The sequence below is a fragment of the Myxine glutinosa genome, chromosome 2 (assembly GCF_964187855.1).
Source record: "Myxine glutinosa chromosome 2, kmMyxGlut1.1, whole genome shotgun sequence".
Taxonomy (NCBI): Eukaryota; Metazoa; Chordata; class Myxini; order Myxiniformes; family Myxinidae; genus Myxine; species Myxine glutinosa.
Window position 1 is genome coordinate 167,089,021 of NC_136262.1, and position 13,869 is coordinate 167,102,889.

The window sequence follows — 13,869 nt, forward strand, 5'->3', positions numbered from 1 at the left end:
GGAAGAGAGGACAGAGGAGTATTGATGAGGAGCGAGAGGCAGTTTTTATTGAATTCTGCGAATGGTTAGACTCAGAATTAGAGCATGGGGTAATGAACATGGACCAAGTCCATGAAAAGCTGCAGGAGTTTGATCAGTCACCAGAGAAGAGCCTTTCTTATTCAAAGCATTGGCTAAAGATAAAACTTCTAGAGAAATACGAAGACACCTTGTATTTCACAACACAGGAAAGAAGGGCAGATGTACTCTGTCTCAAAGATGGCACCGACAATATTCTGCGAGGGCATCATGCTAATCTTGACCATGGAGATGAGAAGACTCAGATCATAAAGACGGCACTCAAGTTCATATCCAATGATATTGCCTTGATTGATTTAGGTCCAAAGTCATACCCCACCACACACAGTATGACTGACATCGATAGTCAGCTGACACTTTTTCCTGCAAGCCTTCAGATGTTCTTGAGACCGATTGTCAAGACAGACGAAAGAGTTGCCGTTTGGGGGCAGAATTTTATTAAGGCCTCTCGACCTCGGTCTGGAGTATTGCCACACCAAATGGGGCTTGCCATACAACTTGATCATAGATTTGGGTCAAAATGGATGCTCAACAAGTTCCACCGGATATGTCCAACTGGACCCCAAGAGCAAAGTTTCTGGACAACACTCATAACAAGAGTGAGCTCATCCACCTTCTCTCTTCTACCTTCCGAAAACATCACATCACTGTGGAGCAGTGTGACAATGATGCTGACACTTCAATTGTGAGAGAGGCATTGGCTGCTGCCTCAGATGGCTCTGTTGAGGTCAGTACCATTTGTGTCTTCAGTTAGTATAACTATTGGATGGAGCCCGGGGGGAGATGGGGTAATTTAAAAATAAGAGAATTCACACTGTTGAAAAGTTAAATCTGTTCTTGAACGGTTCATTATGCTTTGTACATGTTGTTATATTTTCAGGTGCGGGCAGAAGATGCAGACGTGCTGGTAATGCTGGTGCACCATAGCTCAGACAGCCACCATCCACTCTTCTTAACCACATCAAACGGCTCTTATGACGTCCGAAAGATCAAAGAATCTCTCTCCGAAACACAGAAGAGCTACCTGCTCTTCTGTCACGCCTTCACGGGGTGTGATACGGTTTCTGCAATCGCTGGTCACGGGAAAACAACTCTATTTGCCAGGTAATAATGATAATACTACTATTACGTCGGCAAATAATACTAATACTAATAATAATAATAATTATAATCATTGTCATCATAGTATAAATGTTAAAAATAATAATAATTTTATTTCTGTTTTACATTATACTTTACTTGACATAGACCTGGTGCTTTTTTTTAGGTTTTGCGAAGGGGACGCGGCTGAGTACATCGACATCTTCCTTGACACAGAAGCCACCAAGGAAACAGTGATTCAGGCTGGTACTGCGATTTTCAAGTACATTTACCATGGACGAGATACTACATTGGGTGAAATTCGGTACAACATGTTCTCAAGGAAGGCAGCGGCAGGAGTGATCAAACCAGAGACTCTACCTCCAACAGAGGGTGCAGCTGCACAACATTCACTCCGTGCCTACCTGCAGACCCGGGACTGGATACTTCTACAGAGCATGTCTCTGAACCCCAGTGACTATGGATGGACAATAGGTGTGCATGGGTATGAGCCAGTTCCAACACTGGACCCCACGGCTCCTGAGGAGCTATTGCAGTTCACGAGCTGTAATTGTCATGGAGATTGCAGCAACCGGCGATGCAGCTGCAAGAAGAATGGGGTCACGTGCATCTCGGCCTGTGGAGTCTGTAATGGCATCGCATGCAGAAACTGCAGTCATGATGTTGTTGAGTCTGAAGAAGACATAGACAATGACTGTTGAAACTTCTGACATTGTGAATGAGAAATAACTCTTGAGTATTATATATGTATGTGAAATAAAAGCTACTTTGTGTGTAAATGTAAAAGTGAAAATATAAATGTTAACAATCAACTCAGAATCATGAAAAACCCTTATTTGACCCCTCATAAGTTACTTAAGGGCCGATTTAAAAAAATAAAAATTCTCGAAAATAATTTTTCGGTACCCGAATTCAACAGCTTTTTTCCTAGGTTTCCCACGGGAGTTGAACTTCAACATTTTAACACATGTTATTACACACCTTTACAAACATATTGGTGAAGAGATTTTTTGGTAACAATTTAGTTAACAGATTTGTGAAATATCTCATAAAATGCCCTTACTATAAATGAGGCAGACATAAACGTTACACAGCACTTCAAGATCCCCCTCATCTACCACCCACGTTTATGGAATGTAACATTTATAACTCTACAAAATATCGATATTATTTACTATATGAATGACAAAGTCATCAGCGAAAGGTATAGTCCAAAAACATGATGGATGTTCCAACGCTGCTTACTGCACTAGGTATTGGCGAAAAAGCAACAACTGCATCCATCTGATTCTGATTGTTTAAGTTACTCCGCACATTACATAATGAATGCCTTTTGACTTCAACAAATTTTTTTTTTTTTAGAATTGGGCAAAACCTTGCATCTCAATTGCCGCAGTGTCCCTCCCCCACGGAATTATCTGTGTTACCACTTCCTGGAGATCCTTCCAGCTGTGATCCTCTTTCAAGAGGCTTCATGCTCCCATGGTCGCAGACTCATTATTCTGTGGTAGAGCCAGGGAGTCCAGTAAACCTCCAAGCTGCACAAACTGCACAACTGCACATGCACAGGGAGGGTTATCAGCAGTACAACAAGAAAAAGTGAAACTTTGCTTGAAGCTTCATGTTGTATCCAATCAGTGAAAATTTTAGGATGAATAACTTTGCCTGATACTTGCCATATATTTTTACCATAAACTCCACGAACCTTCATAATTGGAAAGAGAGAGGAATATATAATCAACTGGTGCGCTCACCGGTTGATCATTTTGAAGTTTTTCCAGCTTTCTAAAAACCCAGAGGATAAAAGAGAGTGCACAGCTTTGATGACTGCTGGTTCGCTTCCTAGAAAGTCTAAAAACTATTCGGTGTTATAAGCACTATCCTTCTGGAGAAGTACAGATGGTTCGGGCTGTTGAGACATCCTTTGATTCAAATGTTTGTCTGACATCCGAAGCCATTGCAACAAATGCTGTACAGCTTCCATGCGAAATGCCTATGCACACACACACACACACACACACACACACACACACACGCACACACACACACACACACGGGGGGGGGGGGGAGTGGGGTCACACACACACACACACACACACACACACGGGGGGGGGGGGAGTGGGGTCACACACACACACACACACACACACACGGGGGAGTGGGTCACACACACGGGGGGGGGGGGGAGGGGGGAGTGGGGTCACACACACACACACACACACACACACACACACACACACACACACACACACACACACACACACACGCACGACACAATATTCAGTCTAAACAGGGCAAATGTCCATCAGGTGTAGAAGCATGACATTCTCATCTGAACATAACGGTCAAGATTTTGGATCACGAGGTTCAAATCTCATACAGAGGGGACTATCGGTTTGCTCTCTGTCTGTCTGTCCAGCCGTCCATCTGTCCATCCCACCTGTGGTTTTCTGCACTTTTCCCATACCCTTTAACATATTCAACTGAAACTTGGTACATCGCTTTATTATGACAAGTTGCAGAAGAAGTTTGAGTTTTGGGATGTTTCACCAATTTTTCACAGAGTTATGGTCTTTTTGGACTTGGAAAAAATCACACATTATACAAGTTTTTTTTTTTTTTTTTTGTATACAAGATCGAGGCTCGTGGAAGAGCTAACATTAATCACACAAAAAGTCAAACCGACACATAAAACATGAAATAAGGGGAGCGGTAGACAAGATGGGGAGAGAGGGGGAAGGACACAACCACAACATTTGAGAGCAGAGACATCAAGAGAACTGTGGGAGGGAGAGGGCTTGGGGGGAGGTGGGAGAGGTACAAAACATATGGACACTGCAAGGACTTCCAGGAAAGAAGTTGGAATTTCAAAAAAGTGTATCTCGGGTGAATTAGCGGGGGTAGAAAAAATCAAGCTTTTGGATGGGGGAAGATAAGAGATGGTGGTGAACAGCTATTTTAAAGACCTGGAGGGAGGGGTGGGATTGAAGGGAGTGGGGGAGTTTGTTCCAGAGGCAGGAAAAAAGGGGAATAAAAGAGTGAAGGTGAGCAGAGAGCCTAGATGTTGGCAGTTTAACCATAAGAGGGTTGCTGGCAGATCTTGTGCTACCTGTAGGAATATTTGGGGGACAGAGCACAGAGAGAGCTGGGGGAGTAAGGCCGGAGAGGAGTCGGTAGAAGACAGAAAGACCACCAACCCGCCTGCGGTGAGTGAGTGAAAGGCCCTCGGAGTTAGCTTCATCGCAGGAGATTCCAATGATTCTGAAAGCTTTGGTTTCAACAGCGTGAAGCCGAGCTCGGTGTGAGGCAGGAGCACCGGCCCAGAGTGGGGAACAGTATTCCATTGACCTGCGGAGTTTTCCAGACTTTTCCCCCATACCCTTTAACATATTGAACTGAAACTTCGTAGGGACACAGGATGTGTCCATGTACTGCAAAGCAATTCCCCCTCTTGTTAGCCTTGGTTCACTTTAAAAAAAGAAGACATTGCACAAGTTCTAACATAAATGTTGTATTTTGCCTAACACAGTTCGCTCTCCGATTGAAAGTTAATATGAAAAAAGTTCTGATAAGAGAAATATTAGTTATTAGGGGCTGGCACGATAGCCTAAATGTATGCACACTCACCCCTGAGTTATCAAGCTTGGGTTGGAATCCCGACCGAGTTATAAGCTGTCGTCCTGATGTTTCAGTGGCAAGGTGATACATCAATGTCCCTCGGATGGACGTTAAACTGGGTGTACCATCTGCTGGCATTAGTTGGTGGACGTTAAAGATCCCACTGTGTCCTTCCTGAAGAGTAGGCAAGTTATCACTGGCACCATGGTCAAATTCCAAATTCCTGCCTTGACTGATTTCTGGGAAGGCAATAGCAAACCACACAACTTAACCTTTGTCCAGGACAGGAGCACCGATACACCTCCATCTAGTACGGTCCAAAAATGTTAACGATTATTTCGCAAATTATGTTGAACCTCACTTTATGAAGGTCACCTCAGCAACATTGCAGACATACCATCATTGACAAACGTTATTCATATCACATTATGATCTATCTATAATATATACAGACTTGGCATTTAATATGGAATATTTTTTTTGTGGGGGTGAACTTACTTTTCAAGATGACTTAGAACCAAAAGTTCATTGGAATTATGTTGAAATTATTCTAGATTTTGTTAATGTGACCTTTAAAAGAAACAAAAACCACATTTGACATTTCGAAACAAATAAATTCATCCTTGAAAGTGATGGAAACTGATATCGAACTCAATTCACGGACAGTACTGTGGTAAACTTCTGTGCGTTTTCCAGAAGTATCTCTATATTTTGCATATTAGCCAAAAATTTTTTAAACAAAAACAAAAGTTAAATTACGACTGGGATTACGGACAGTAAAATTACAGTTCAGTACTTCGTGTAACCCCCACGAACATTCAGGAGAGCACATAGACGTTGAGGCATGCTGTTCACGAGATTTGCCAAGGTTTGGACAGGAATCGCTTGCCATGCAGTTACAATAGCCTGCTGCAATTCACGCACAGAGGCAGGCTGCTGGTCCAAGTTGTCGATTTGACGCGTTAATTCTGCCCACAAGTTCTCTATCGGATTCATATCTGGGGACATGGCAGGCCACTCCCACACCACGGTCAGCAAGAAAGTGTTGGATCATGCGAGCACGATGAGGCCGTGCATTGTCATCTTGGAAGACAAAGTTTCCTCGAAAGGCTGCACGAGCAAATGGAAGCAATGTTTCTTCCAGAATGGCCCTGTACTTGAACTGGTTCACGTTTCCATTCAGAACAACCAGGTCAGTTTTGCCCCCTGCATGAAAAGCAGTCCAAACGGTCACCCCACCACCTCCAGCTTGGACTCTTGGCACTATACAATCTTTGTTGGAGGCTTCATGCACTTGTCTGCGCACTCGGACGTGGCCATCTTGACGATAGACCAGAAATCTAGACTCGTCACTGAAGTTCACGTGATTCCAGTGTCCTGGCTGCCATTGGCGGTGCTGTCTGGCCCACTGCAATCAGCGCTGGCGGTGTTGTCTGGTCAGGCATGGCTTTCTCAGGGGACGCCTGGCACGATAGCCTGCTTGAACCAGTCGTTGGTTGACTAGCCTTCTGGATACAGGCACATTTGTCAGTTGCTGCCACTCAGCCCTAAGCCGATTAGCTGACTTGGTACGGCCATTGCGGACTAACCGGTGCAGCTGGCGATCATCCCTCCTTGTGGTTCTGTGGGGATGTCCTGGCCTCGGTATTGGAGTAGGGACACCCCTCTGAGCATTTCGTTTTCAGGATCTTTGACACCTGACCTTGAGGGATGCCATACTGCCGATCAATAACACACTGTTTCATGCCATAATTTCGTAAAGCCACCACTCCATGACAAACAGCATTGTCGAGTTGACGGACCATCTCCAGAGGAAGCGGCAATAACTTTTGGAGACGTGCAGCTGTTGTTTTCCACTAATACAGAACGCAACAACCCTTGTATACCCGACTGTGAAGCCAATCGTCAAATGCACCTGTCCATACATTTTGCGACGCCACCTGTGATATAATCCTGTTGTTGACTTCTTGCTGCGACAGACAATCAGTGACATGGTTCTTTTAACAAATAAATCACCAAAGTGTAAAAGAAACTCACCAGATTGATATACTGAGTTAAGAAAGTAAACCCAGTCAAGAAAAAATATATATTCCATATTAAATGCCAAATCTGTATATATATATATATATATATATATATATATATATATATATATATATATATATATATATATATATATATATATATATATATATATATATATTCAGCTCTGCTCTGATTTCAGCTCTGACCCATAATCTTAATTTGGTCAATTTTGGGACTTTTATACCCCACATTAAAAACAAAATTAATCAAAATTGTTACTCTTTTCCTCTTGATGAAAAGCGATGTTTTGATCGAGGTCGCGCACCATTGGCAAATTTTCATGTGGATTTTTTTATTAATAATCTCCTTGCTCCTCATTCGATATTTTATCGATTTTTAGCTCACCTGGAACGCAGTTCCGGGGAGCTCATGTGGTGGTGCATCGTCTGTCCGTCAGTCCGTAAACACTTGCAAATTCTTCTCCGAAACCACTGATGGGATTGTGACCAAACTTGGCACAAATGGTATTTGGTATGTTGCAACTCAAATTTGTTCACAGCATTAAAAGAATCGTGGCCTAAGGGGGTCAAATGGATCCCGGGTTGTACCCCAAAATAGGTATTTGCTCTTTTCTTTGAAACTACATACACTTCCGATGAAACCTGACCACAACCTTCAACAACCATGATGTACCAAAGTTTGGTCATGGAATTTAAAAAAATCGGGGTCAAAGGGGTCTACTGGGGGGGGGGGGGGGAGGGGGGGTTGCTCCCCCAAAATAGGTAATTGCTTTCTTCTCTGAAACTACACACGGAACACGGAATTCTGATGAAACTTGAGCACAACCTTCATCACGCATGTTGTACCAAAGTTTGTTCACTGCATTAAAAAAACAAGCGTTACGCCTAGGTCCCCCGTCGGTGAAGTGATGTGAATTGATAAAGTGGAAGACGCAAGGCGGCCATCTTGGATTTTGACGTGGCGACCCAATTTGCAATAGCGTTCTCCCTTATGCGTAGATACACCCACACACCAGATTAGAAGTTAGTAGTTCGTTGTGTTTTCAAGATATTTCGCTCTCAAGGTTCAGACATACATGGCGGCGGCCTTCTTGGATTTTGACGTGGCGACCCAATTTTCAATAGCGTTCTTCCTTATGCGTAGATACACCCACACACCAGATTAGAAGTTGGTACTTCGCTTATTTTTCAAGATATTCCGCTCACAAGGTTCAGACATACATGGCGGCGGCCTTCTTGGATTTTGACGTGGCGACCCAATTTTCAATAGCGTTCTTCCTTATGCGTAGATACACCCACACACCAGATTAGAAGTTGGTACTTCGCTTATTTTTCAAGATATTCCGCTCACAATGTTCAGACATTCATGGCGTCAGACATACATGGCGGCGGCCATCTTAGATTTTGACGTGGGTTGCACCCACACACCAAATTAGAATTCGGTCCTTCGCTTACGCACGCACGCACGTATGCACGCACGCCCGCACGCACGCAAGTACGCAAGCACGCATGCACGGACGGACGGACGGACGGACACACGGACGGAGGGGAAAACCATAGTCCCTCTTTCGCTCCGCGGTGTGACGGGGGACAATAATCGGGGTCTAAGGGGGTTTACCGGGGTCAAAGTGGATCCAGGTTTAACATCCCCCAAAATAGATATTTGCTTTTTCCTCAGAAACTACACAAACTATTTCGATGAAGCATCACCACAACCTTCATCCCCCATGATGTACCAACGTTTGTTCATGGCATTAAAAAAAATCTGCCCCTTTAGGGGTCTACGGGGAGGGGGTTTGCCCCACAAAAAAGGTATTTGCTTTTTTTCTCAGAAGCTAAACATGCAATTTCGATTAATCTTCGCCACAACGTTAATCACCCATGATGTACCAATGTTTGTTCAAGGCATTAGAAAAATTGGGGTCTTTGGAGGTATACGGGGTTGGGGGAGGGGAGGGAGTTGCCCCCGAAATAGGTATTTTTTGTTTGTTTGTTTAAAGTCTTATGATTATGTTCGTATGATTCTACATGCTGCCGTGTTTTCTAGCAACCATTGAAATTGGTTTAACATACCTTTAGTCAGTGCACTATACTGTTTACCCTACCAGGTGAGCATCAGGGGTATCGCCCCTATGTTGATTTTTGCATCGATGTTTTATAGATTTTTATTTTTGTATCGACATTTTGTCGATAAAATCCCCTCCCCCTTCATTAATGTGACATCGTTAATTTGAAAAGGAAAGTTCTACCAATTCGTGGTTCTTGAAGGTTTAATGTCAAAAAGAGCAATCAGTTGTTGGCCAATGTGAAATTCATTTGTAATAATTTCATTACCTCTTCAATTCAATCCGAAGGGGACATGTACTTGTGATATGACGTCAGAGATGTGGTGGAGGTTCGCAACGACAACGTGCTCCCTCAGTGTATATATATGTCATATAGCTCTCCCTCCCGTCGTCCCTCAAATGGCCATTTTGTCCTCTGAAACGCATCACCATGACGGTGGTTTCGCTTCAAGTTTTAAATTTACGTTTCATATTCTCATATTCTAACCATTCCTCAGAGGAAGAAAAACCGATCAGGATATCGATCCGATGTGCAATATCATCTGATAAAGACTTACAGAGCATCCATGCCGCCGACATGTTGCAGTTTCTTGGTGGGGGTCGTGTTGAACTCGCCTACTCTTCATGAAGCACACAGTGGGATCTTTAACGTTCACCTACTTATTGAAACACTGAGATGGCAGTTTATATCTGAGTCGGGATTCGAACCCAGGTGAGACAGATTCGAGGCGAGTGTGTATGGATCTATGAGATCTTATTTGGATATTACAGTATATGGATAAAACAAGAATGACCGCACTGTGGTCACAATCTGCGACACAAAAGATCACCACCCTGTCACATGGGAAGTGCAGGTGCTTTAGTCTGCACAGGAGCGGCAGGAAGGGTCATGGTAATATTTTCTCTGGGTGCTGTATATAGATTACAGTAGATCTAGCCTTGGGCAGCAAGAACGTCAGGTGTGTGTTCAGTTACCATGTGTCTTGTAGAGAGCTCGCCAAGTGGTTTAACAATTGAAGCAAGCACTTCATTTGAAGCTGTTGATAAGGAACGGCTGGCTTAGCAAGCACTCACTCTCTGCTTGTTACCTGAGGCTGAATACACGCCCGGAGTTCTTGCCTTTCAGGTTAGTGTTATTTAAGGCAATGAAAAAGAAATAAAAAATTACCTCACAGCTCAGCTTACATCCTCTAATCTGTCTCATTCACCTTGTGCGTGCCATGTCTGTCCCGTGTTGCCATGTGAATGAATAAGATTAGATAGAGCCATGTCTGTCCCGTGTTGCCATGTGAATGAATAAGATTAGATGGAGCCATGTCTGTCCGTGTTTCCATGTGAATGAATAATATTAGATAGAGCCATGTCTGTCCCGTGTTCACATGTGAATGAATAAGATTAGATAGAGCCATGTCTGTCCCATGTTCCCATGTGAATGAATAAGGTTGGATAGAGCTGTGTCTGTCCTGTATTTCCATGTGAATGAATAATATTAGATATGTGAATGAATAAGATTAGATAGAGCCGTGTCTGTTCCGTGTTTCAATGTGAATGAATGAGATTAGATAGAGCCGTGTCTGTCCCGTGTTCACATGTGAATGAATAAGATTAGATAGAGCAATGTCTGTCCCATGTTCCCATGTGAATGAATAATATTAGATAGAGCCATGTCTGTCCCGTGTTCACATGTGAATGAATAAGATTAGATAGAGCAATGTCTGTCCCATGTTCCCATGTGAATGAATAAGATTAGATAGAGCCGTGTCTGTCCCATGTTCCCATGTGAATGAATAATATTAGATAGAGCCATGTCAATTCCGTGTTTCAATGTGAATGAATAAGATTAGATAGAGCCGTGTCTGTCCCATGTTCCCATGTGAATGAATAAGGTTGGATAGAGCCGTGTCTGTTCCGTGTTTCCATGTGAATGAATAAGATTATATAGAGCCGTGTCTGTCCCGTGTTCCCATGTGAATGAATAATATTAGATAGAGCCATGTCAATTCCGTGTTTCAATGTGAATGAATAAGATTAGATAGAGCCGTGTCTGTCCCATGTTCCCATGTGAATGAATAAGGTTGGATAGAGCCGTGTCTGTTCCGTGTTTCCATGTGAATGAATAAGATTATATAGAGCCGTGTCTGTTCCGTGTTTGAATGTGAATGAATAAGATTGAATAGAGCCGTGTCTGTTCCGTGTTTGAATGTGAATGAATAAGATTGGATAGAGCCATGTCTGTCCAGTGTTGCGATGTGAATGAATAAGATTAGATAGAGCCGTGCCTGTCCCGTGTTCACATGTGAATGAATAATATTAGATAGAGCCATGTCTGTCCCGTGTTCACATGTGAATGAATAAGATCAGATAGAGCTGTGTCAGTCCCGTGTTGCCATGTGAATGAATAAGATTAGATAGAGCCGTGTCTGTCCCGTGTTCACATGTGAATGAATAATATTAGATAGAGCCGTGTCTGTCCCGTGTTCACATGTGAATGAATAAGATTAGATAGAGTCGTGTCTGTTTCGTGTTTCAATGTGAATGAATAAGATTAGATAGAGCCATGCCTGTCCTGTGTTGCCATGTGAATGAATAAGATTAGATAGAGCCGTGTCTGTCCCGTGTTCACATGTGAATGAATAATATTAGATAGAGCCATGTCTGTCCCGTGTTCACATGTGAATGAATAAGATTAGATAGAGTCGTGTCTGTTTCGTGTTTCAATGTGAATGAATAAGATTAGATAGAGCCATGCCTGTCCTGTGTTGCCATGTGAATGAATAAGATTAGATAGAGCCGTGTCTGTGCCATGTTCCCATGTGAATTAGCCATGCCTGTCCTGTTGCCATGTGAATGAATAAGATTAGATAGAGCCGTGTCTGTCCCGTGTTCCCATGTGAATTAATAGCATTAGATAGATAAGATTAATTGTGATTACGAACAGGGAATTTATTTTACATCTGTTACCTCAGATTTGTGTGTGTGTGTGTGTGTGTGTGTGTGTGTGTGTGTGTGTGTGTGTGTGTGTGTGTGTGTGTGTGTGTGTGTGTGTGTTTGTTTGTTACTTGCAAAATCGAAGATTTTTCAAGTATATTGGTCGGTTGTGTTTGTGACTCTGTTAGTTTGTCACCGGCCTACAGGTCACAATTTTCAACCGATCTTCACCAAACTTCACCAAGCGGTAGAGTTGGTCAAATGCCAGAAGCCTATTGTTTTTGGGGTCAATAGGTCAAAAGGTCAACATAGGCCAAAGGTCACCAACTTTGCTCAATTTCTAAAATCCTCCATTTTCATCCGATTGACTTGAAATTTGAAGACCACTTGCATATCTGGTCATTGAATTCAACCACCAAGAATTTTTGAAGTCAACATCGGCCAAATGGTCAACATAGGCCAAATTTCTAAAATCCTCAATTTTTATCCAATTGACTTGAAATTTGAAGAGGACTTGCACATCTGGTCACTGAATTCAACCACCAAGTATTCTTGAAGTCAACTTAGGCCAAAAGGTCAACATAGGCCAAATTTCTAAAATCCTCTATTTTCATTGAATTCACTTGAAAATTGAACAGCATTTGCACATTGAGTCACTAAATAGGGAAACTAACTATTTTTGAGGTCAAAAGGTCAAAGGTCAACTCAAGGTCAACCTTCCAAAATCATCATTTTTCATCTGAAAAATCGTCACTTTTCATCCTGTTGACCCGAGCTTTGATCAAGATTGTAAATTTAAATCTTCATGAAATGGACAATTTGCTGTATCAATGGTAAACTTTTGGGGGACGGCGTATTTTGCAAGTATCGTGCTACGCATGACGGTTTCTTGTTTGTTTGTTTGTGTGTGTGTGTGTGTGTGTGTGTGTGTGTGTGTGTGTGTGTGTGTGTGTGTGTGTGTGTGTGCGTGCCTTCTGCCCTTCCACTCTCTTTGTGGTAATAAACCTTTTGTTCATAAAAACCTGTACGTGGTCATTCAACCATTAAGAGCGAGTGTAAGTAAATGGTTGATTAGGAAACGTGCATTTAACGCGCATATGTGGCCGTTTAAAAATGAGGTCACGCCATCTTTTTACGGAGGTGTGTACAGGCTTGATTAAACCTTACTAATAACTTAACACTCGAATCAAACAAAGCCAATGGAAATCTGACGCAACAAGGCTGGACAATGTAGCAGAAGCCTGCAGGCCTAATGTGTTCGGCCCACCAGAAAATCAAGATGGCGGCCATATCATTTTGTCTCGTGCCATGGTGGGTGGAGTCAAGGGATAGATATGGGTGTGGTCTGGCAGCTGTCGACCAATGGATGGACATTTCAAAAATTGCAACACGAAGCCCTTGTAGACCTGCGGCATGTCGCATGTAAAACAGTGAATAAGAGGCATACTGTTTCTAAATCACACAGATACATGAGTCGTGGTTTCTTTATGCATGTACAAAAACGCAAAAGACAAAAAGTCTTTGTCAAAGGTTTTGTGTATGTAATTCTGAAATTTATTGAGTGTAAAGTAAATGAACCAATACAAACTTACACAGCCCCCACCCCATCCCAATCTACAAACATTGACCTCTGCATAAAGCACAAGGTTATACTCCACATGGTGCTTCAAAGTCGTTTCTTGTTTTTGCAGTGACAAGTTGCCTTGAGTTCACAATTTCAGGGAATATTGGCAAATAAAATGTTATTATATATTCACAATTGTAATTTGAACGTACTCAACCCCCAAAACTCTCTTCCACACCTGTACGCAAATAATAAATAGATGGACCCCAAATTTATAACTATACTCATGTTTTTTCTATGGTAGACAAATGTTCATATCTCTGACAAAGTCTAAGGGACGATACGAATTAACAGTCTGGTAGTCAGTAAAAATTTGGGCATAATAAGTAAGGAAATGAACAAACAGTAAAAGAGGAGAGAGATGGGGTGGGTACAGTAACCGACAAGAAGAAGGTTGCGTTAGATTAGA

General features: G+C 42.5%; 1 protein-coding gene across 1 annotated transcript; it reads left to right on the forward strand.

The window, feature by feature from the left end:
• Positions 1-598: 598 nt before the first annotated feature.
• Positions 599-2,782, forward strand: LOC144890821 (uncharacterized). The gene is made up of 4 exons (XM_078772667.1): positions 599-805; positions 959-1,182; positions 1,346-1,849; positions 2,542-2,782. The coding sequence occupies exons 1-4, from the start codon at positions 599-601 to the stop codon at positions 2,780-2,782; spliced, it is 1,176 nt and encodes a 391-aa protein (XP_078628793.1).
• The last annotated feature ends 11,087 nt before the right edge of the window (positions 2,783-13,869 follow it).

Bases quoted from the DNA above. Each gene is read 5' to 3' on its own strand.
- LOC144890821 (XM_078772667.1), top strand. From the start codon at position 599: ATGGATGCTCAACAAGTTCCACCGGATATGTCCAACTGGACCCCAAGA. The intron at 1,183-1,345 runs GTAATAATGATA...GCTTTTTTTTAG, and splicing joins AAAACAACTCTATTTGCCAG to GTTTTGCGAAGGGGACGCGG. The intron at 1,850-2,541 runs GTCTGAAGAAGA...TTTTTTTTTTAG, and splicing joins TGCAGTCATGATGTTGTTGA to AATTGGGCAAAACCTTGCAT.